General features: G+C 41.8%; 2 protein-coding genes across 3 annotated transcripts in view; one reads left to right on the plus strand and one right to left on the minus strand.

Annotated features, from left to right (window-relative positions):
* Positions 1-8,298, plus strand: part of ttll5 (tubulin tyrosine ligase-like family, member 5) — a 47,869-nt gene extending 39,571 nt beyond the window's left edge. The window contains exons 30-32 of one of the 2 annotated variants that reach the window (XM_078277104.1): positions 1,567-1,769; positions 5,079-5,161; positions 7,756-8,298. In XM_078277104.1, the coding sequence (XP_078133230.1) occupies positions 1,567-1,769; positions 5,079-5,161; positions 7,756-7,808 (339 nt within the window). In that variant the 3' untranslated portion in view covers positions 7,809-8,298. The remainder of the gene's footprint in view (positions 1-1,566; positions 1,770-5,078; positions 5,162-7,755) is intronic. The other variant, XM_078277105.1, reaches the window with a different exon arrangement.
* Positions 8,299-9,044: 746 nt separating this feature from the next.
* tgfb3 (transforming growth factor, beta 3) lies at positions 9,045-20,614 on the minus strand. Its single transcript, XM_078277106.1, has 7 exons — positions 19,830-20,614; positions 15,312-15,475; positions 13,814-13,943; positions 13,562-13,669; positions 11,336-11,492; positions 10,624-10,777; positions 9,045-10,530 (listed from the first exon to the last, which is right to left on the minus strand). Exons 1-7 carry the CDS (start codon positions 20,173-20,175, stop codon positions 10,372-10,374), a joined length of 1,218 nt encoding a protein of 405 aa, XP_078133232.1. The 5' UTR covers positions 20,176-20,614; the 3' UTR covers positions 9,045-10,371.
* Between the last annotated feature and the right edge of the window lie 110 nt (positions 20,615-20,724).

The following is a 20,724-nucleotide window of genomic DNA, read 5'->3' on the forward strand; positions in this document are numbered from 1 at the left end:
AATGATCAGAGACTTTTATTCCTATGACTTACCCATTCCAAATGTGATTGCACTTCCTCATTCCTTTTTTGGAATTGAGTTTGAGTTTAAGTTTTTTAGTACATACATATTGTAACATCCTTTCAAAAATATGCACAATACAGGGACAATGACACATATATTTATATACATAAGGAAAATATTGGCACTTATACATTGAGAACATCCTGATTCAAAACAACCATATCTATGAATTTTGACTTAATTCTGAATACCTATGCCATTCTCAAAAACCAATAAAATATTCAGTTTTTATTTTAAACACATGCCATCCTTCTAAATACTAAAACTTGGTAAGAATATGGTAAATGAAACATTTTTTGTCCAATGTTTACATTACCTTAAACATGCTTTGGGAGATCATAATAATTAAAGTTGTATTCACTTAAATTCTTAATTGAATCATGGCTGTGAATTACCTTTTCTTACAGCTGACACCTGACCATTATTTAAGACTGTTACAGGGGATTTTAAGAATTGTTCTATGAGCAGGTTTACTATTTGAGGCAGATAAAACCCTGTAGATTCAGTCTTACATAAGGTGTAATGAAAGTCTCTCTGTCATGTATTACATTTTAACATTTCTTGACCAAGTAGATTGTAAAGTATCTAACAGCTATCATCAGCTTACAATCAACCACAGATGTATGCCATTTATTCATTTATTTCCATATATTAATATATTGGTCCACAACACCACGAGCCACAGCTTCCCCGATCTTTATTATCTTACCTTTAATATCAATGTATTGAAAAGATATCTATATATAGTACAGTAGAAGTGGTGGTAACAGGCTTACTGGGACAATCTTTTAGGGACTTAGCTCTAAACATGCTGGAATTGCTATTATAGATATTTCTCTGTAATGGATGCATCTCTATTGTTGTAAAAAGAAAAGCCGGCACAAATTTTTGGGATCACTTCAGTAATCCCTCTGGCTCCACCAACTTTGGTCAAAGTTATTTTCTGGCCTGCAACTTATCCTTATCATTTGTTGAGTTAACATGAGTTAAAGTAATGTACGCTGGTCAGTTGCAGACCATTAATTTGAATTAAATTTTGAGTTTTGTCAAAAACACAACAGTTCGTCATAGTTGCGAGTAAACCATACCCAGCCATTATCAAATATGTTTATCACAATCTCAGAGAAGTTGATCCAGTCTTTCTCTTTGTTTAACATGTAACGTCTGTAGTTTGCCTTTAATACTTTATTATACATTTTTATCCAACAGATGTCCGATACCTAAAACTGTTTGTTTGTCAATTGTGAATGAAGTTGACAGCAAAGATGCATAAGGTGGAAGTTAGCCGATCTATGCAATGCTTTGTCCCATTGTGATGAATAATGGTTGATCAGTGAGTAGTCATTGTTAGTAGCTGCTCGTACTGTACTGACAGCCTTTTACTGACTGCCCATAAAGGTTAAACTACAATTAAGGCAATCATTGCAAACTGATCTCAAAAAGTTTTTTTTACCGTCTCAATGATACTGACTTTGAATAACCATTGTCTTTCTTGTTTTTTAGGCTCAATTTCCAGACAAGACAGGTACTCCACACATGCATGCTCCCACAAACTCATCCAGCTGCCTTCTCTCCAGCTTTCATGTTCGGCCCAATCACAACCACAGCCACATCCCAACCTGTGTTAGTCCTGTTCTCGCCCCAAAGCCACCAAGCAGTGCCAGAGAGGGACAGATCAGGAAAACGGCAACAAAGCGCCTCATAAAGTAAGACCAGCCTTCCAACTGAATGCATTTACTTCTGATTTACTTTTTTTCTGACTCCTGATGCCAGTTAAATCCAGTAAAGCTGAGAGTTTAACAAATGTATAGCTCATTAAGTGATTGCAGTAGGGATGGCATTGATTGGCCGCTGCTTGTGGATTGAGACAAAGTGCATGGAATCGATGAGTTCAAGAGGACATGGCTAATGCTAATGAGAGTAAGAATATGTGTGTAGTGGAGTGCTCCCAATCTTTTGGCCGCTGTTCAGTAAACAACCTCATCACAGGCCTGATTTCTGCCTGAACCGTAAACAGAACGTGGTTCAGTGGAAGGGCCCCGGGCTCCGAGCGCCGTTTAATTCCTGTTTGGTTTGGAGATAAGCTGAAGAGCACAGAAGGAAAAATAAAAGGAAAGCAGTGAAACAGGGCTGAACTGCCAGCTATTTCCCTCACGTACTTTATGACTTTATTACTGCAACATCTGGCCAAATTACACAACAACAGCAAACCTTTGTGATCAGGACTGATTGTTTGTTTAAAGCACACTGTTGTAGTGGTGAAAGGCACTTCACACTCTAATGCGTAAGAGGGAAGGTTTCTATTGTATATGAGTGAAGCCTACTGAGTTGTCACCAATCTAACTGTCCATTATGTGAGACTTAATTCATTTATTGCTGACACTCTAAGCAGTAGAGTTTGAGAGTAGCAGGAAGCGCTGAGCGAAGCCCTCTCTCTGCTGACGTGTTACATTCATACAGTCATCTTTCTTGACTGGACAAACTGTACATGGTAAGTGAAGAGTTAAGAGGGCAGGGGTGCAGCGCAGGGGTTGTAGAATAGGTTAGGGCAGCCGGGGAGGTGCTGTGTTTGCTCCTGTGTGTGTCTGTGTGTGTCTGTGTCTGTGTGTGTGTGTGTGTGTGTGTGTGTGTGTGTGTGTGTGTGTGTGTGTGTGTGTGTGTGTGTGTGTGTGTGTGTGTGTGTGTGTGTGTGTGTCTTCCTGGCAGTTGCTGTGTTTACCCTCTGCATGTGGAATTCCAGAGCCCCCTCACACTCTCCTCTGTCCTGCATTTTTGTGGTCGACCAGTGTGACAGGGGAGAGTGTGGGAAAAGCGGAAGCTTCAGTACCAAAAATGCACCGATGGAAACAATGAAAAGAAAGAATAAAGAGAGGGGAAAAGAAAGAATGACAGAGGAAAGTCAACTCTGTCCAGGAGAAAGGAGATGATTGTTTGCAGAAAATGGGGGGATAATAAGTTGCTTCCTTTTATTTCCAGCGCTCATTTTTAGGGGCAACTCAATACCTCTGTTATTGAGGCACATCTGAAATGCATCCCATTGTAGGCCCAAGCTCCTCCAACCTATAATAGAATCACTGTGCTGGGTGTATTCAGACAGTTCAAGGTTATCCAGCCCTTCAAACACCTTCCTCTAGCCAGCTGTTGAATTGTAAAACTGTTGCTTGATACAAATTTACCAGCGCTAGCCTCGCCTGGTTTTCCCATGAGTAATACACCACTGATGATCACTGAACTGACAGTTGTGCGCTGAATCTATTTATCAGAATCACATTTGGTTTTTGGTCTTGTTTAGGAAAGAAAGTGGAGTGAAGATTTCTGTCTATGCAGCCAAATGATTTCTTCTGTTTGGAGACAAAATCCTCAATCAACTTTGTCTGAATCTGCTGACTTGGACTGAGTGACAAGTCAGCATTCAGTTTTAATTGAAGTTTAAAAGAAGCTTGATATACCTTGCCAAAAGTGGCAGTGCATTTGATTTCTGAGCTCAGCAAACATGCAGTACACTTGCTTGAAGCAAATGTGCTTCATGTTGGTATCTACTTAGCAGGGCAGGGCTCTCTGGTCTATCAACATACCACAGCTGCCAACTCGAGGGGCTGCAAGGACTCAAAGTGGTATGACTTCAGTGAAGGCTTTGAAAGGAGCAATTTGTAAGACAAATAAATGAGCCTGTTTGGTATTTTGTTTGTAAGGTTTGGCCAGACGCAGCTAAAACTACGGAAACCCGGGCTGTCGTGTGGCATTACTAATAGGGTGACAATTACAGCAGCACCATTAATGTCAGCCTTGCTGCTGCTTTCACTCCCTATTAATCAGCCACAACAGTAGTTATTTTCACAGGATACTGTATACACACAGAAGCTGCCAGAAGTGTGTTTATGGTTAAACTTTATCCCCTTTGGTCAATCGGCATAACATCAAGACATGCTAGCTACCTGAATGCACAAAAAAGTAAGCTATGTTTACACAATGACTTCAGCTCTCTGTGAGTACTGTAAAATAATCAACTTTAGGCTTATATTTCATCTGTGCATATTGTAAGTTCATATTTTGTTCTTACCTACAATGTTTGGCTGCTGCCTGACTCTTGAAGTGACAGATTGAGAGACTGTTGACAAAGAAAGCGATGTGAAGAACCCAGAGGTCAAGTTTTTTCCCCCTTTCAATATGAAAGGGGTTCCTTCCTGTCGACGTATGCCACACTTAAAGTTGGCCAGTTCTATTTGTGGTTGTGTAATGGTATGAAAGAACAACTGTGCAGTCCCTTACAAGGAGGCAGTGTGTACCCTCATTACCTTGTTAATGCTCCTTTGGCAAGCTGCTGTTATGGGGCGAGAGGTTAATGCCAGCTAAGCTTTATTTATTGTTCCCCCTAAACAGATTTAATGTATAGGTTACAGACGGGTCTGCTCCTGCTCGACGCTTCGCCAGTTCTTAAAATGGTTTATTTTTTGAAAACACTGTATTTGCAGTCTGATTATATGAAAAGGGCCATGTAATTCCCTGTCTATGATCTCCAGACTCCTGTATAAAGCCCTGTGAGATAAGTTCTCACAACTGTACTGACTATTTGCCCTATAAGAAAGACTATGTATACGCCTTCTGTGTCTGTAGCTGTTGCCTGTAGGTCCACATAGTCAGCAATCACACAATATTCTTGTGAAAATCACCTCACCCAGGACAAGGAGCAGGAATTTGCCCCCTTCTTGTCACAATAGCTCATGAGAGGCACTCAGCAAACACTTAACCCCCACTAGCCTCCACACTGACTGTACACACACACACACACACACACACACACACACACACACACACACACACACACACACACACACACACAAAGACAGTTTTCAGCTATTTATTTATTTAGATATTCAGCTCTAAGAGGGAAAATGCTCTAGGATAAATTCATAGCTTTGACTCAGCTTGTGGAGATAAGCATTGCTTTTCAGATACAGTTCTATAGCCGCTTGAATGATCTTTTTCACTGACACTTAGCGTCTCTTGATTAACAGGCAGACGTCCGCAGAGAGTTCAGCCAGTGGAAGTGTGTCCAGCGGTCAGCATGTGGTCTACGAAGCTATCTGTGGTAAAACAGGTGGGTCTGATGCTGCAGTTCTACACACGCTTAGTACCGTGCTGTAACTTGGCCTGTTGGTGCTGACGTCCTCGGGCAGGGGGGAAGTTATGCCCTCTCTGTGCCAGTGTCCGTGATTACAGCCAGGCATAGTGGACATTCCCCATGGAGAACTGATAAACACCCCTGGATATTTTTAGCCAGCTCCTGCTCGCATAGTGGTGTGCAGGATGTATAAATGCATTTTGCACACTGTAAAGCATAACTATATTGACATAATGATAAATAGTGTAAAAACTTTAATTACATTCTTGTTAAAAGAGTACAAGTGAGGTTTTATTGTATTATATTACAATGACTTAATAACTCTCTTTAGAGTTTATGGCAAGTATAGTTGAAGCAGCCAGATCTGAATGGGCATAAACAAACTCTCTGTAATTTGCTATTTGATCATATTGTCTGTATGTGTCCAGGACTAGAGGTCAGATTACTGCTGAAGGATAAAGAGGCATTACAGTGATGACATCTTTCTTTTGTTATGAGATCCAGTGATGGGAACAGTTCGGGAATTCCCATCTGTTGGTCATTCCTACGCAGTTGTAATTACTGTCTGTCCGCCAAAAAGGCCGTCCAGTTGTACCCCCGAAATTACACCAAGAGAATGAAAAATGTCTTTGTAAGTCTTTGCTAAATTTATTATGAGTAATGCACTCACGTGTGCCCCTGTCATCCTGCCCTATTTCCACAACTCTTTCCATCCTGAGCAAAGTGTTGAGCTTATTGCAGTAACAGTGATATTAAGCGCTGATGCACACATCTGTTTGCCTGATCAAGAGCTTTTTCCATAGACCGACTATACATTAGCATTAGCAAATCATACCATTCATCACATCATGTGAGTGGCACAGTCAAGCCGACCCAGAAATCAGCTTGTCGGAAAAACACAGTAGCTGTGCACTACGCAGTCTCCCCAAAAAAAAAGAACATTTCTTTTTATTCTCCCTCTTCCCCCCAAAACTATGAAGGCTGGCTTAAGTGAACAAACATCTTATAAACTCATCAATTACTGTAACTGGATCCGTTGGGAGAAGCTTCTGAATTTCATGAATGCATTTTTTCCGTCTTTCAGGGCGCAAAGGGTGGGGGAGATGCCTCACTCTTGACTTTAGTCTCCCAGTACCAATACCAGTTATCAAGGCAGGTTAAACCATGCATTTAGAATGGGACTGGGAGTTGAACAGAGACTCAGTGTTGTGTTGTGGAGGGAGGAGGGTGTTATTAGAGGGGGAACAGCCTTTGTGGAGCTTAGGAGTGTGTCAGGTCTCTCTGCCTTCCCAGTGTACCTTTTGTAGCAAGATGACTGAGCTCCCCTGATTGACTCTGACAGGGAGTTAGAGCGAGTCCAAATGGAGAGCATTCTCTATGATCAGCTGTCAACCGTCATTAATCACACTCTCCCTTTATCTCTCTCTTGTGCACTCTCTTAATCTCTTCCTCTCTTTGCTCATACTCAACTCAACTCTCCCTTTATCCTCTGAAAAGTTGTCCTGCTCACTCACCATTATTCCCCTTTTTCCTTCCCCACTTCTTCTCTGGTCATTTTTGACATGAGATGAAGGGAGGGTTTCGATGAGGATCTACCAAAGCTTACAAACCTAGATTATATCGACCACGTGTTTTACAATGCTTCCCTTGACCCTATCTTGAAGTACTCAGTACTCCACAGCTGGTGACTGGGGAGATGTATTGCTTCAGTTTGAGAAGAAAATGAATGCTGCACTTGTGCCATTTTAATGGGAGTCTGATCATGTCAGAGCGGATCACTTAGGCCTCTCTCTCTATCAAAATAAGAGTGTGGTGCCCTGTTGGGAAAGGAACATGGTTATTGGCTGTCAACCCTTTTTCAGATGTATTATGGAAGTTATTGGATGTTTGATTCAAGGCAATCACTGATACGCCTTTTTGATTATTACACAAAGATCCAAACTGTTGAATAATTATGGTAGATAACTGATAATACCGTTATTCTGTTCCACCTTCCAGACCTTTTTCTTTCTAACATTTCCAAGTGTCACTTGGAGTGGGACACGTTTGAGACACTATTGTCCCTTTATCTTTCTTTTGCCGAGATGGAGGAAGCTTCTTCCAGCGGTCATGTCATCGGATTGGAAGTCAGGGAGATGTTTTCGTTTTCCTGCTCAGTCAGGCCCCATGGTGTAAAAGAGCACCAACATAAACAGAGTGTGCAGAGAGGGAATGAAAGGGAATACTGTTTGGGAGCACAAACACGGCAGCTCTAACTGTACTTGGAATGCCTTTTCTACTGGACGCCTGGCCGTGAGCCAGCCGATAGGATGAGGAGCGAGGGGGCTGAGAGGGCTAAGCACTGAGATGGCCGAGCAGATCCGCTGGTCTGCTTGGCTTGACCAAACAAAATTCAAAAGATCAACAAAACATTGAGCAGGAGGGTTTTAGTGTACTCCTTTAAAGTAAAACTCTTTCAGGTTTGACCTTAACATTTCTGTTTGTGCACATGGTGTGGGTGCTGTGGGGAAAACCTTGTGCTGCCCTTCTCCCTCTTTTTAATAATTTGACTTTCATCTGTTGCTTCCCAGGTCTTTCTGTTCACCCCAAGCTGTTCCAGGGCCAGGAGCCCACTCACAGATGACATGAAAGCGACCAGAGGCACGTCCTACCCCTCTGCTGGCCTGACAGGTGTCTCTGCATGTAACTACATCCTCACAGAGGTGTATTCTGGGAGAGGACAACAGCAGCAGATGAAAGCATGCCAGACATCGAACAGGGTCCTATTAATTTCTCTACGATAGAGCCACAGACATGTAAGAGGATAGTCTACAAGGACAGGAATGCCCAGCTTTGACGCAGGTTGGGATTTTGTTTGCTCAGCTCAACATCAATTGGTCTTTTCAGCTCCTTGCCCCCCTCCCCTCACCCCCTCTTGGCTACACTCAGTCTATATCCCAACAGTTGTCCGCCCTCATTCTCTCCATGCTACTGATGCCACAGAAAGATTTCACTGACAGATAGCCTTCAGCAGATGGTTCTTCAATGCCCCAGTGGCATTTTAACTGCAAGATTCAACTTTTTATTTTTTTGCTCATGCAGTATCATGTGCACCACTAGACATTCATGTCGATTTTATCTTACTAAAAGGTTATACAAACAGACAAGCATGCAGAGAAGTTTCTTTCATGAGTGTCTTCTTACATTAGACACCAAACCAAGTTGTTGCCAAATGGTACTCTATGGTCAATGCCTAAGGATGTGTTCAAGTATAGCATCATTTGCTTGTAGGCTTAAAAAAGGAGCTTAAATACAATTGGTTAATGCCTTGTTCCCTGTTTACACGGATGATGTAATACTGTTGCCGGGATGTTTAGGTTTTATATCAAGAACAGAGTGGGCTTGTGATTATTCTTGTAAACTGTTGAGATGTTGATGTTGTTTTCCTTGGATGGACCAAATTTAATATTTTTGGTTTAATAAGTAAATTATTGCATCAGTATTTATTTAATGGACATTGTCCACCAAAAGGCCTTTTTGGCCGTTTCTGTAGCTCAAAGCATAACATAGAAAATGCGGTTATGCACAGCCTTGCCTACAATGAAGGTTAATGCTGCACTAGCAGACCAATATCTTCGTAGATATTCTGTCACTCGGGACCATATAGACAGTTAACTCAGGGCGTGTTAATAGAATCAAACATCTCTGTTATATATCAATAGATTCAGCATATGTTTATGATGACTTTGTCAGAAATATTTAAATGTCATGCATGTTATTGTCATATCAACTGATGATTATCATCAGAGTGGTTTTGCACAGATTGTAGTTTTCAATGCAGTACAACAGAACTGGTTTTAATACACTTAATGGTATTGGATAGTGATTGATGTTAAACTTTATGTCGTGGATTTCCTTTACTACAGTATACCAGTGCATGCTGTGTTACTAAAATCCAACAGTAGAATCTGAAATCAATGTGTATATTCTCCTGTGGTGATATAAAGTTGTTTACAGTCTGATCATTTCATCTGTTTAGTCACTGATTGTTTACAACACACATGCATGGAAATGTAATATTTTTCGGAATCATCTTGTCAGTCTGTATCAAACAGCATTGAAAAACATTAAAACATGCTGATCATGTCAGTAAATGTATTTGTTCACCACACATGCTGCACACTGGAGGTTGTCCCTCACTGGACTTTGATTTCTTCACTTTGGTCAAATTTAGCCTATTACCCTTTAAAATAAAGTGCTCTAAAATACTTAATGCAAACAAAAAAACTCCAACAATAATGGAATTAGAACAATTCTATCCAACTGTCCATTTTTAATAAAAAAAAAAGTGTTTCCAAGAGTAATAAGAAAAACATTTACAGGTAGTGATCTAGTTAAGTGTTCACTTAGTGACATACGTCGTCTCATACAACAGAAAGGCTTCACTTCAAAACAAAACAATCCCTGGAATCACCATCCTGTTGTATTACAGAGGTAAACATAACCATGGAAATACTACTTTAAAATAAAGGTTGGTTTCCAGCATGTTTTCTTTTTGTCCTAAGGTCAGTTTAATTCAACAGCATTTTAATCCTAAACAAACAGTGTAGGGAGCTGTGGCGTGCACAGCGTCGGTTTCCAGCTCAGACATTCAAAGGTGTCCTGTGCGTCAGAGCTGAGGGATGTGTTTGCTCTCAACAAACAATCTTTTTTTTTTGTTTCACCCTCTTTGATGTATTCCTATTATGCTGAGTTCAGTCTGCATTCTCAGTCATTTTCTCTTTTTGACTGCAATTATTTTATGTCCGTAAGAATGCAGTGGTCACTGAAAGGCAATTATTGTTCTGTTCCTCTTGTTATTTAACTCTGAGGTACAGGCTGTTCAAAATGCTGGAATATGAAGAACAAAAACATGAGAAACACTGATGTCAAGAAGGTGGTTGCTGAGGAGGTCTGATGGGTTCAGAGTGCCGTTAGTGAAGTGGTGTTTGACAAGTCTTCCTGGTAAATGCTGCCGATGATTGGGTGTGGAATGCATTTGAGTTTTTTCGTGAAAGAGAGAGCTCGGGCAAGGCTGAAGCAGGGGTTGTAGGTACTCGTGGAGGGCAAAGTGTACCGCGCCCCCTTTAACCCCTCATACCCGCTCCTGAGTAGTGCTGGGAGCCATCACATCCCACGTCTCTAGCCGGGCCCCGAAGCCCTGAAGTTTAGCTGCACTTGCAGGACTTGACAACCATGTTGGAGAGCTGCTCGACTTTGGGGGAGCGACCCACGTAGTAGAGGATGGTGAGGGGCTCTAAGTCCTGAGGAACACAGCAGGGTGAGGCAGATGCTTCGGGGTTTAAGGTGTTGTACAGGCTCAGCAGCTGTGGAACAAAGAGCGGAAGGAGATAGGGATCAGCAATCACATTTCCCCAAACAGATTCAACACTTTCATGTGTTGTGGCACTTTGTCTTACCGAGCTGTGAGTGGTGTCTGCGCTGCGTAGGTAAGGACAGGGACCAGAGCAGAAGTTGGCATAGTACCCTTCAGGCTGATGAATCCACCTCCAGCCCAAATCCTGCCGGAAATTAATATATAGTGGTCGCACACAGCAGTTCTCCTCATAATTGCTGCAGACATGAGAGGACAGAGAGGATTACACTCACTTCATTTCACAGATGACACACAATTTTAAGAGTTGTATACATTTTCCTCCCCACGGGCACACAGCCAGAGATGAGAGTGAAGTTCAGGAATTCCACTCTAAGGTGTGCCCTTATTTTCCCTCTTGGAGTCAGCCCAGGTGTCTCTGGTGCTGCCTGTCAGCCTGACAGAGGAAATCCAGAGCTGAGCAGACAGCGTGTAAGAGGAGGCGGTGTTTGCTAGTACTGGGACAGATCCCGACTTGTATTAGCTAATACCTCTGTCATGCTCGTCTAGGTGATTAACAAGCTTATTCTGTGTCCATGTACTCTTCTTCCCAGCCATCTTTTTGAGACGTGACAGCTGATATATTTCCATTTCATGTAGCCTTGGCTGGTGTACTACTCGACAATACCCCCCCCCCCCTTAATTTGCTATATTTTACCTAGCCCAGTGTTCAAATCTCAAAACAACTGACAGAGAAATTATTCAACAAAGTTAAAGACTATAGTCCAAGCAGTGCATTACATTTTCCAGGGCCTTACTTGAAGCAGTAATTGGTGTCAAGTGCCCGCTTACGCCTGCGGGAGGAGGATTGGGCATCCAGCCTGTGGGGAGGGAGCATCATGAGGATAAGGTGAGGGTAGAGCTGCTCCTTTTGTTTTTTCACACGGCTCTGATCGTCATAGTCCGCTTCCATACCTGAAAGAGACAGTCAGTCAGTCAGTCTGGAGCATACCAAGGAAAACTGCACTAAAATACAGCAGATTTATTGAGAATTGTAAAGATGTCTTCAAGAGCTGACTTCAGTGGAACCACAGCTTAACTCTAATCAGTGTAGTCAACTGTAACTTTTACAGAAGGATACTGTAATATCCAAAAAGGGCTTCACAATTTTTTTGGCTCACTGTTTTCACCCTTCTCCTTATTTAACACTGGTCCCTAACTTCCTCCTTTTCTTCCTTACCCCCCCCGGGCCTGTGTCTGCTCATCCAATCTACCACTGATAGCTAAAGCAGTGGATATCTCAGGAGAGATGCTGCTGTTGGATATGTACGCCCCTCTTTAATTCAGGGCCAAGCGTCTAAGCGCCGTGGCAGCACATTCCTTGTGGCCAAGCCAGTCGAGAGTGTTCCCAGGGCCGAGGGCCCCAGTGCTAAGTGAGATACCAGATCAATTGTATTCCCATGCTCTGTGTCTCTCTCTTCATCTTAGAAAGGAAACCCATTATCCTACCAAAAAGACCTCAATAGGTATTGCTGCTGGAGAAACATGTTGATGACTGGATGAAAAGGAACTTTTTTTAGACCAGTCTTATAATAAGGAGAGTATTGTGAGTGTGATTGTATTATAACCAGATTTTCATTCATCCTAGGAAACACTGCACTAGAACATACCCTGCACATTAAGAGACAAAATAAAGACCTCAGGTATCTTTATGTTTCAAGAGTTTAATTTTACATATTTATATATTAAATATAAATATTATTTATTTACTTTCATCAAATAAACCTCTACCATTTGTAGAATTGAAGTATAGAGTCCACTCTGCCAACATGGCAACACCAGATGGGGCGTCCTATAGCTGCCCTGTATGAAGGGTTTTGAAGGATCCTATTTTACATTAACAGAACACCAACCAATGCATGCCATTTTCCAATTTTAGTATGATTACATAATAACTGATAATTCAAATACAAGTATGACATTTTTGAAACATCTGAAACAGGCACTATAAACAACCTGGAGCCCCAAACAAACTCCTACAATAAACTGGTCCTAAGACCCACTAATGCAAATCATCCTAAAACCAGCACTGCCTTAATAGCACTAATCACAATGAAAAAATTTTTCAACAAACATGAGATGCCTATCTGGAACATTAGACAAATCAAACAGACGTAAATTTTATCTGCTCTTGATCATAAGTACAAACTGGCAGAACATATTTTCACAGAGAGAGATGAAAAGCGGAGAGAAATCCAGACCAAATACAGACTTAGCAACCACAGTCTGGCCATAGGAAACAGAAAAATGCTGGAAACCTGCACAACAGACGAGATTGAGAATGAGATGTGCTCTTAAAATGGGAAAAATCTAATCAGAGCAGCATACTTGAAGAGTTATTGATCCTGATTACGTTTAATTTGAAACGTGATGAAAGCAGAAAACATTAGATGAATCTAGGAGAGAGATATGCAAGATATTTAAAGAAATAGTTTGACATTTTGGGAAATATGTTTATTTACTTTCTTACTGCCAGTTAGGTGAGAAGAGGTATACCACTCTCATGTCGGTTTAACCGCAAAAAAACAAATGTGTATTTTTCAAAATGTACTGTTCTTTCAACTTCACATTATGTCTTTGTGTGCCATAACCTGAGGAACAAACAGTAAGAACATCCCACTGAATCTTGACTCACCTATCACTATCTATTCATATATTCTATTCTATTCTATTCTATTCTATTCTATTAGTGTAACCATTACTACTGTAGATTTCTTTTAAACTTATTTCTTATTTAAATGCCATCCTTGCTTTAGAGATCTATTTTTATTTCCCCCAAATATAATATTCCTCACATACGTTTATAGAAATGTGCCTGGCTGTTTGTCAGTTTGAAACCATAGCAATATTGTTTTCAACACCTTCATGATACCTTGTTAACTTGAAATTTTAACAAGCTTTAGGAAAAACAACAAAGCTTGCCAATGCAAATCCAAACCATCAGAATTTCTGTAACATCACTGAGGTATTAAATGCAGTCTCACCTTTGAACTTGACCTCCAGCACCTCATTGGAATTCTCAATAATGTCACCATTAGGCCTGAAAGTGTGGCAGGGACAATGCACACTGATCTCCAGGCCGAGATTGGTCTCTGAGGGGGAAACAAGAGCAGAGGGATCTAAGGAGCTGTCATTTTCCCCTGACGCCGTTATCCTTCATTTTGAGTGAACCAGTACTATTTGGCAGGATATGTAATAAGGTGTGATGCAAGGAAAATTGGAGGTGTCCCACTCACGTCGGTACATTAGCCACTCTCTCACTGTCTCTGTAACATCAAAGGAGACCCACTCAGGCGTTCCCTTGGTCAGGACGTTCTTGCCCCCAATGTAGCGCTGTTTGGCTTTGGGGTCGTCTTTCTGGAGGATCTAAGAGGAAAGATGAAAATGTGACCCAGCTGCATAAACTCTCTTTCTTTCACACACACACACACACACACACACACACATACACACACACACACACACACACACACACACACACACACACACACACACACACACACACACACACACACACACACACACACACACACACACATAGAGAGAACCAGAGCTGTCTGTCTGAGCCAGACTCTCCAGAATGCCTTGGGCCAAATGTCTACTCTTCATGGAAAAAGTGACTCCCTGTGTTGATATCCCCATTTTGCAAGTTAATGCCTGCGTGTTACCCTCCTGCCAATGAGAACCTGGCTGTCCTTCACGTCAGCAGTTTAAACTTTGACTTTAGCTGGGCTCCCAGATGCAGTTCAGGAAAAATAAAGCAGGGTTGCAGGTATCTCCACGGGCATTCATGTCCTAACTGTGTTATCATGTCGAGGCCCCAAATTTACAAAACTAACGATGGAGTAAAATGCAACAGTGTTCAGACATTCCTATCTCCATCAGCACTTCTCTGAACAAAGGTGTTTATCTTTAGTGAGAAATGTGTGTGTATGACCACCGAGCCCCACAGCAGTGCTATGGATAACCAGGTTCCTGAACATTGTCAGCATCTAATCTGTCTTCCTGTGGGAACGAGGGGCCAGCGTCAGCCCTCTGCCAATCAACTCCAGTCTGAAAAGTGTGGGGGCGAGTGAGCAGCTCCATTTACTCCCCCCGGTGGGTGACCCTGCCTCTATCTCCTCCTAGGCTCCTGGAAACAATCTGAGGGCCTGACAGTCTGTATTCAGCGCTGGCCAGAGCCTTGCCTCAGAGGCGGTATGCAGTCCGGAGACGCTTGTCTCCCTGGCAGGAAATGTTGGAACCTGATCATTACTCCTAGTCTCTCACGGGAGATTAATGAGGAAACCGAAAAAGAAAAAAAATCCATCCTTGCCACCCCACATGCACAGACATCTAACAGATACACGCTTTAACACAAAAAAATGTGCATAACAAATGCAGGTACAGATCTATAAACCCCCTGTTGAAAGCATAGCACTTCACTTGATCTAACAAGGATGGACAACTGCTCTGAGATTGACAGCTAAGAATAAAGAAACTGCTGAATGGTAATCTAGGGTATCTTAAAGATGGCTGTGCAAGCTCTTAAATTTGTCCTTACGTAGAATCCATTTGACTGTAAGCACATGGAATAATGATCAGCGCATGAAAAGAGAGGGAGAGGGAGTTGGACACCCTAATATAAATGTTTTCATCTTTCTCGCTGACCTACACAGGCCTTTCTGAGAGAAATACAGCACATTACCCTTCTGCGCTCTGCTAACAGTGGAAATGAAAGGTCAGTTCACACACCTGGTAGAGCTCAATCCTCTGCTCGTTTCTCTTGGCGCCAGGGTTGGGGACCCGCGGGGCTCGAAACTCGGCCCGGAACAAGTTGGTGGAGTTCTTCTCCATGGTGGAGACGTTAAAGCGGAATACCTTGGAGGTGATACCCTTAGGGCAGAAGGGGAGGTCATCTGCAGGTAAAGTGGAAATGAGATGATGTTATTTAATATTATATTATTAAATATCTCCTTAAAAAAAGATCAGATTGGAACACTCGTTACTTTTGTCAGAATCCCTTTAAGCTCTTATCCATCTGTTACCTCATTGTGTACATGTTACCAAAGCCTGTTTTCCACTGACATCCTTACAGGGGTGGACATGTTTACCTTCTGATTATTGATAAGTTTTTTGCAGAGGATTCCCCTCTATAAGTTTAGATAGCATACAGATAAAAACAACAACTTGTATTCTATTAACTATTTCTACTCTATTCCAGAGAGACGTGGGCCATTACTGCGAACCATCTGCTTATACTTTGTGCGGTCCGAGTTAGCAAAAAGTTGAAGTCATGAAATTAAAACCAAATGTCCCATGTAGTAGTGGAGCAGGCTGCAGTGGGACGGCAGCATGCTCCTCCTCCTCCCACCAGCTCTTGAGCCCAACAGGTGCTCCGAGGGCTCGGCCAGAAGCTAAGCATTCCCTGGAACTAGGAGGTTTAGCTGGGAACATGTGGGCTCACGTGCTGGAGCAGAACAATACCTGAGAAACCATTGAGGAGGGCAACTCCATCATGATAGTAATAGCGTGCTGTATACATGGTGTGGGTATGTGATTGTACAATGACCTTTTGCAGAACTTAGCTAAGTAAATGGCCACATTGTGATTCTATGTAAAAAGCTTCCTGTTGCACTGAAGTCTTTCTCCTTTTTATACCATAATACCATTGAACAGTTTATTATTTTAACAGGCCAAGCGCATGCAGTGTTGAGCAAAACAAGCACATAGCAAAATTTTTATGGGCCAAATGGAAACAGTTATTTACAGCCAAGCCATGGCTAATTTATTATCCCAAGCTTAAACTTTATTACAAAGCCTCAGATTTGCTGGTGGTTGAAAGGGGGCATTGCACCTTTAGCTGATTTGCACTTCGAGCTGTTTCGGGAAAAATGGAAACTCAGAAGTTCAGTTGTTTCTGTCATGCAAAAGGAACTTGCACATCTCCAAGTATCTGTACTTCATTTGACCCATAATCCTATTTCAGTGTCCTCCCAGTCATTATCCGATATTTCCACAAAGTTTTTTTTCAACTTTCCCTATTTATAGGTGACCTTTTCAGCATTCATCCCCAGCCAGATATCTGTCCAGTGTTTCCACGCAATCTATAAGGAGGAAACCTCAGTAGCCTTCGACCCCCCCCACTCACTGCTCAGTCTCCCCCCACTCCCCCTGTCCCTCTGCCTTCCCCACAGAAGGTGGAAAGCCCCACTTCGAGGAGAGATTTGAAATTCTAATCAAGTCTTTGGTTTCCTTTTGGATGACCTCATTTTTCCCATTGCAATGGTTTTAGGTGGATTTCACATTATGGCTTATTTTTGCCAAGGGTCTGAAAGGTAATTTGTTCCATGTTGGTAAGTGGAGGGGATTGCTTGCATAATTAAAATGAAATACATTCACCAATTTTCTGACCCCCAAATGATGGCTGTTAAGACTGTCAGGATGCTGACATAAGTTTGACCTGTAGTATTTGAAGATTTGATTCTAAACATTATGGAAGTAAAACAAATTAGATATATTGTTATAATTTATGATTTATTTAGATTACACACTGTTCTTAGTTCACATTCTAATTAGAAAATTTAGTTTAACTGCAAAACATTCTCATTAACACGCTTAGTCACATATAAAAGCCTGGATAATAAAATGATGCCCAGTTGATCTCATTTTCGTATTACCACTCAATGAATTTAAACACAGATGGGTTTTAAATGTGGGATTTAGGGGTAAAGTTGTTCAGGAAGGCCTGGGGGGACAGATGTTTGAACAGAGTGCCTCGCCCAGACGTTATCCACCACACCCCGCACCCTGACACACTCTCACCCTCCAGTTTCTAGGATCCTCTTCTTTCATGACACATGATGAATTTTTCCTGATGAAAAAAAACTCTCAGGAATCACCCCTCTTTGCCCTTTTGCCCGGAGGATTGTTCATGATGTCAGTCTCTCCAGAGCTTTGTAGACGTAAACTAAGGAAATAGGAAGCATAAGGCAGCAGGTGCTAGCCAGCTGCTAAGGTGTCTAGGTCTCATAGAGGACAACAGAAATTTCTTTGGAAATGTGGTAGTTTGGGTGTTTCATTATCTAGTTAAATGGCAGTATCTGAAATTAGAATTTGTTTGCATTATGCTGCCATGGTTTGATTTTGACTTACCCATGACACAGAAAATGGATATTTAGTTTTAATAATACAGATTTCAAATTCTGCTTTTTGTATCAGAGACGAGCCTCATTTCTCTACTTCACTACAGCAGATGACATAATGTGATGCAGCTCTGTTGAAAACTACTTTTTTTCCACTTGATTAAGGATGAGGAAGCAAAAATTGTCAAGGCGTGGGAGTTGGGGGGTGGGGGTGGGATATGCTGTTTCTTTGGGAACAGGCCAAAGACCTCTGTCTCTGTTTGTTCAGATGACATCATCATTCTACTATCCCATATATCAGATACCCTGCTGTCCTCAGCGTTAGCGCTCATTTTTTACTGACCCAACACTGAGTCAGTGATTGGCTTGAAATTCCACTGCATGCTTCAGTGTGCAATGCACTGTCTTTCTAATTTAGGAGTCAGTGAATTTTGATTCAGAATGTAATTCTGCCAAAGGTCATCATTTAGTTCGGTTATGTCTTTATCTCATTTCTTCTACAGTATTTGGTTTATGATGATATAATGAACCACACTGGCCTTCTGGTGCACCACAAAAAGGAAGATCTAGTGCTGCCCAGTCTCAGTTATGCTTCATCTAGTCATAAATGGCATGTGCCTTGATTTGCCTTAGTAGTAGTGGCTAAGAAACGTAGTCTGGAGCAAGTGGCGCATTAAAGTATGACAGAAAAGTTTCTGTTTAACTTTTTTTAACTGGGCATGAAAAAAACAAAACTTGACTATATATTCCCAAACACTACCACCTTCCCAAAACGGTGAATGTAAAACTCATTATATCCAGCAGGAATGAAAATGAACTTCACTGCAAAATGATCATGGTGACGGACGTTATGTTCCTATACACTGCAACATGCCATGCTCTCTTTAAAATGACCGAATGGAAAGGGAGAGAAAAGTGCTAATTAGTGTGTGTTGGCACCTTGTGTTCATTTCCTAATAACTTTCTTGGATAAGCTGTTTATTGCAGAAAGTGTTGCCAGTAGTAAGTCAAGTTCACATCTTGTACTATCACTTACAGTATGGCCTACAGTATGAGACTAGCGTAATGTGTCCTGGGCACATGGCCATCACTGATCCCACTCCTTAGACCTCTGTTTGTTTTGGGAGCTCTGGCTACCTTTGACCAATGGATAAACCCCGAGCTGTGTATTTTGAGTGTCAAAAGCACTTCATGGGACCTGTGAAATGGATTTGATTAGGACTTATGTTGGAACCGGCAGAGGCTCTGCTTAGTATCAAAGCACAGCATAAACACCTGTTGATTTCGAAATGGTAACATCATGCATTAACTGGCCTCTGACCATGAAAAAAACACATCCAACTCTTCCACTTAAAAAAACGGACTTTCTCTGGAGAATTTGCTGCTCAGTGAGCTTCTGTTTCTGGTTTCTGGAACAATCAATGTACCATAGTTTATACAGGAAATACCAATATGGATGAACAAGGGAATTAGATAACAACATAACACTGAGCTACTCAGCTCTTTGCTACTAGAAAGAAATAGTGGGGAAATGGAAGTGAGAAAGTCGTAACACTGGATGAAAAAATATTGGGAAACTCACGGCCAGAAAATGGAAATGAGGTATTGGAGTTGGCAATAAATACTAGACTTAACTGCCTGAGAATTTTCCCCGCTTAGGAATGTGTCAGACTTAGGCTGGAGTTCCCATGGCTTTGGTGTGAGGTATGTATGAGGAATGGTACTCATTCCAATTAGACTGTTTACTTTGCCCTCTCCTTTGCGCGCCGCTCCACTTCTCATAGGCGCGTAGGTGCGTAAAGGCTGCACAGACACGAGTGGACTTAAGGCCAACTGGAAAAATGAACTCCCTGCTTTTGATACTGTTACCTCACCAATATTAATTTTATATAGATGCCAGATAAATGAGTGTAGACAGATTTGCACAAGTGAGTTTACAAAGGCCTTTAAATCAAGTTTGCGCACCGTACGTCTAAAAAGGTTGGCTGCATGGCACACTGACAAAACAAAATATCGTGCCAATCACAGATAATTACTCCACCCTATGTTTTAATCACACACATGTAGAAAATAAAAGATTTGTAGTTTAATAGATGAGTATGATAAGTTGCAAAAACAATAAACTTACTGTTTTCTGGCGGACCATTGATCATGTTGAACTTGTAAATCTCTTTGGCATAGTACTCAGTCTCCGTGTTATCCTGCCCACAACTCTGATGCCTGTCTCTTCCCAGCTCCTCAATGAGCTCCTTGGTGCTGTTATAAAGGGCCAGGACCTGAAACGGTACTTGACTTGGACCTGTTGTTTGAGGCGGACTGGTCAGCCGGAGTTTACTGAGAATCTGTCCCCGGACCGCCTCTACTCTCTTTTTCTTTATGTGGTCGATGTCCACAGTGGTGCAAGTGGATAGCGACAAAGTCATTGTCACACAGTTTGAGAGGAGGAAAAACAAAATTGCTTTTCCCAGATTCATATTTACTCTGCGTTCACTCACAACCGAGGCTTGTCAAGTAAAAGAAGAAAAAAACAAAACTAAAGTCCGATTTGAATAGAATCCCGTTTCTCTTTTCATTCAGGTCGTGAATGAGTTCTGTTCCTGTTGGAATCCCATTTTCTCAAGTGCTATGTCATCTTTGCAAAATACGCATCTGCATGGGAGCAAATCCGTGCAATTTTGGAAAATAATCTCAACTCTTCATTAAAAGTCTTTATTCTACTCTTCATTCCCCCTTATCTCATGCAAGCATCTCTTCTTTTCTTCCTGAGTTTACTGGGCTCCGATCTCTGCGCCGCGGTTCAGTTTCTCCATTGCATTGGGCTCTTTCCATCCACTTGTGCTTATGGAGTTAGTGCGCCACTCTGCTCTCTCGCTGCAATCCGGCCTCAAACACACTCAAACGCTCTCCACTCTCACTCATACTTTATAGTCACAAGTGACGTTTTCGAGGGAGGGGCAGCAAGTTCTGCCTGTGTTCGGACAATGAGCTCGGTCCTATTTTGAAATGCATTTAATAAGACTACA

This window comes from Sander vitreus, chromosome 20, assembly GCF_031162955.1.
Source record: "Sander vitreus isolate 19-12246 chromosome 20, sanVit1, whole genome shotgun sequence".
In the NCBI taxonomy this organism is placed as follows: Eukaryota; Metazoa; Chordata; class Actinopteri; order Perciformes; family Percidae; genus Sander; species Sander vitreus.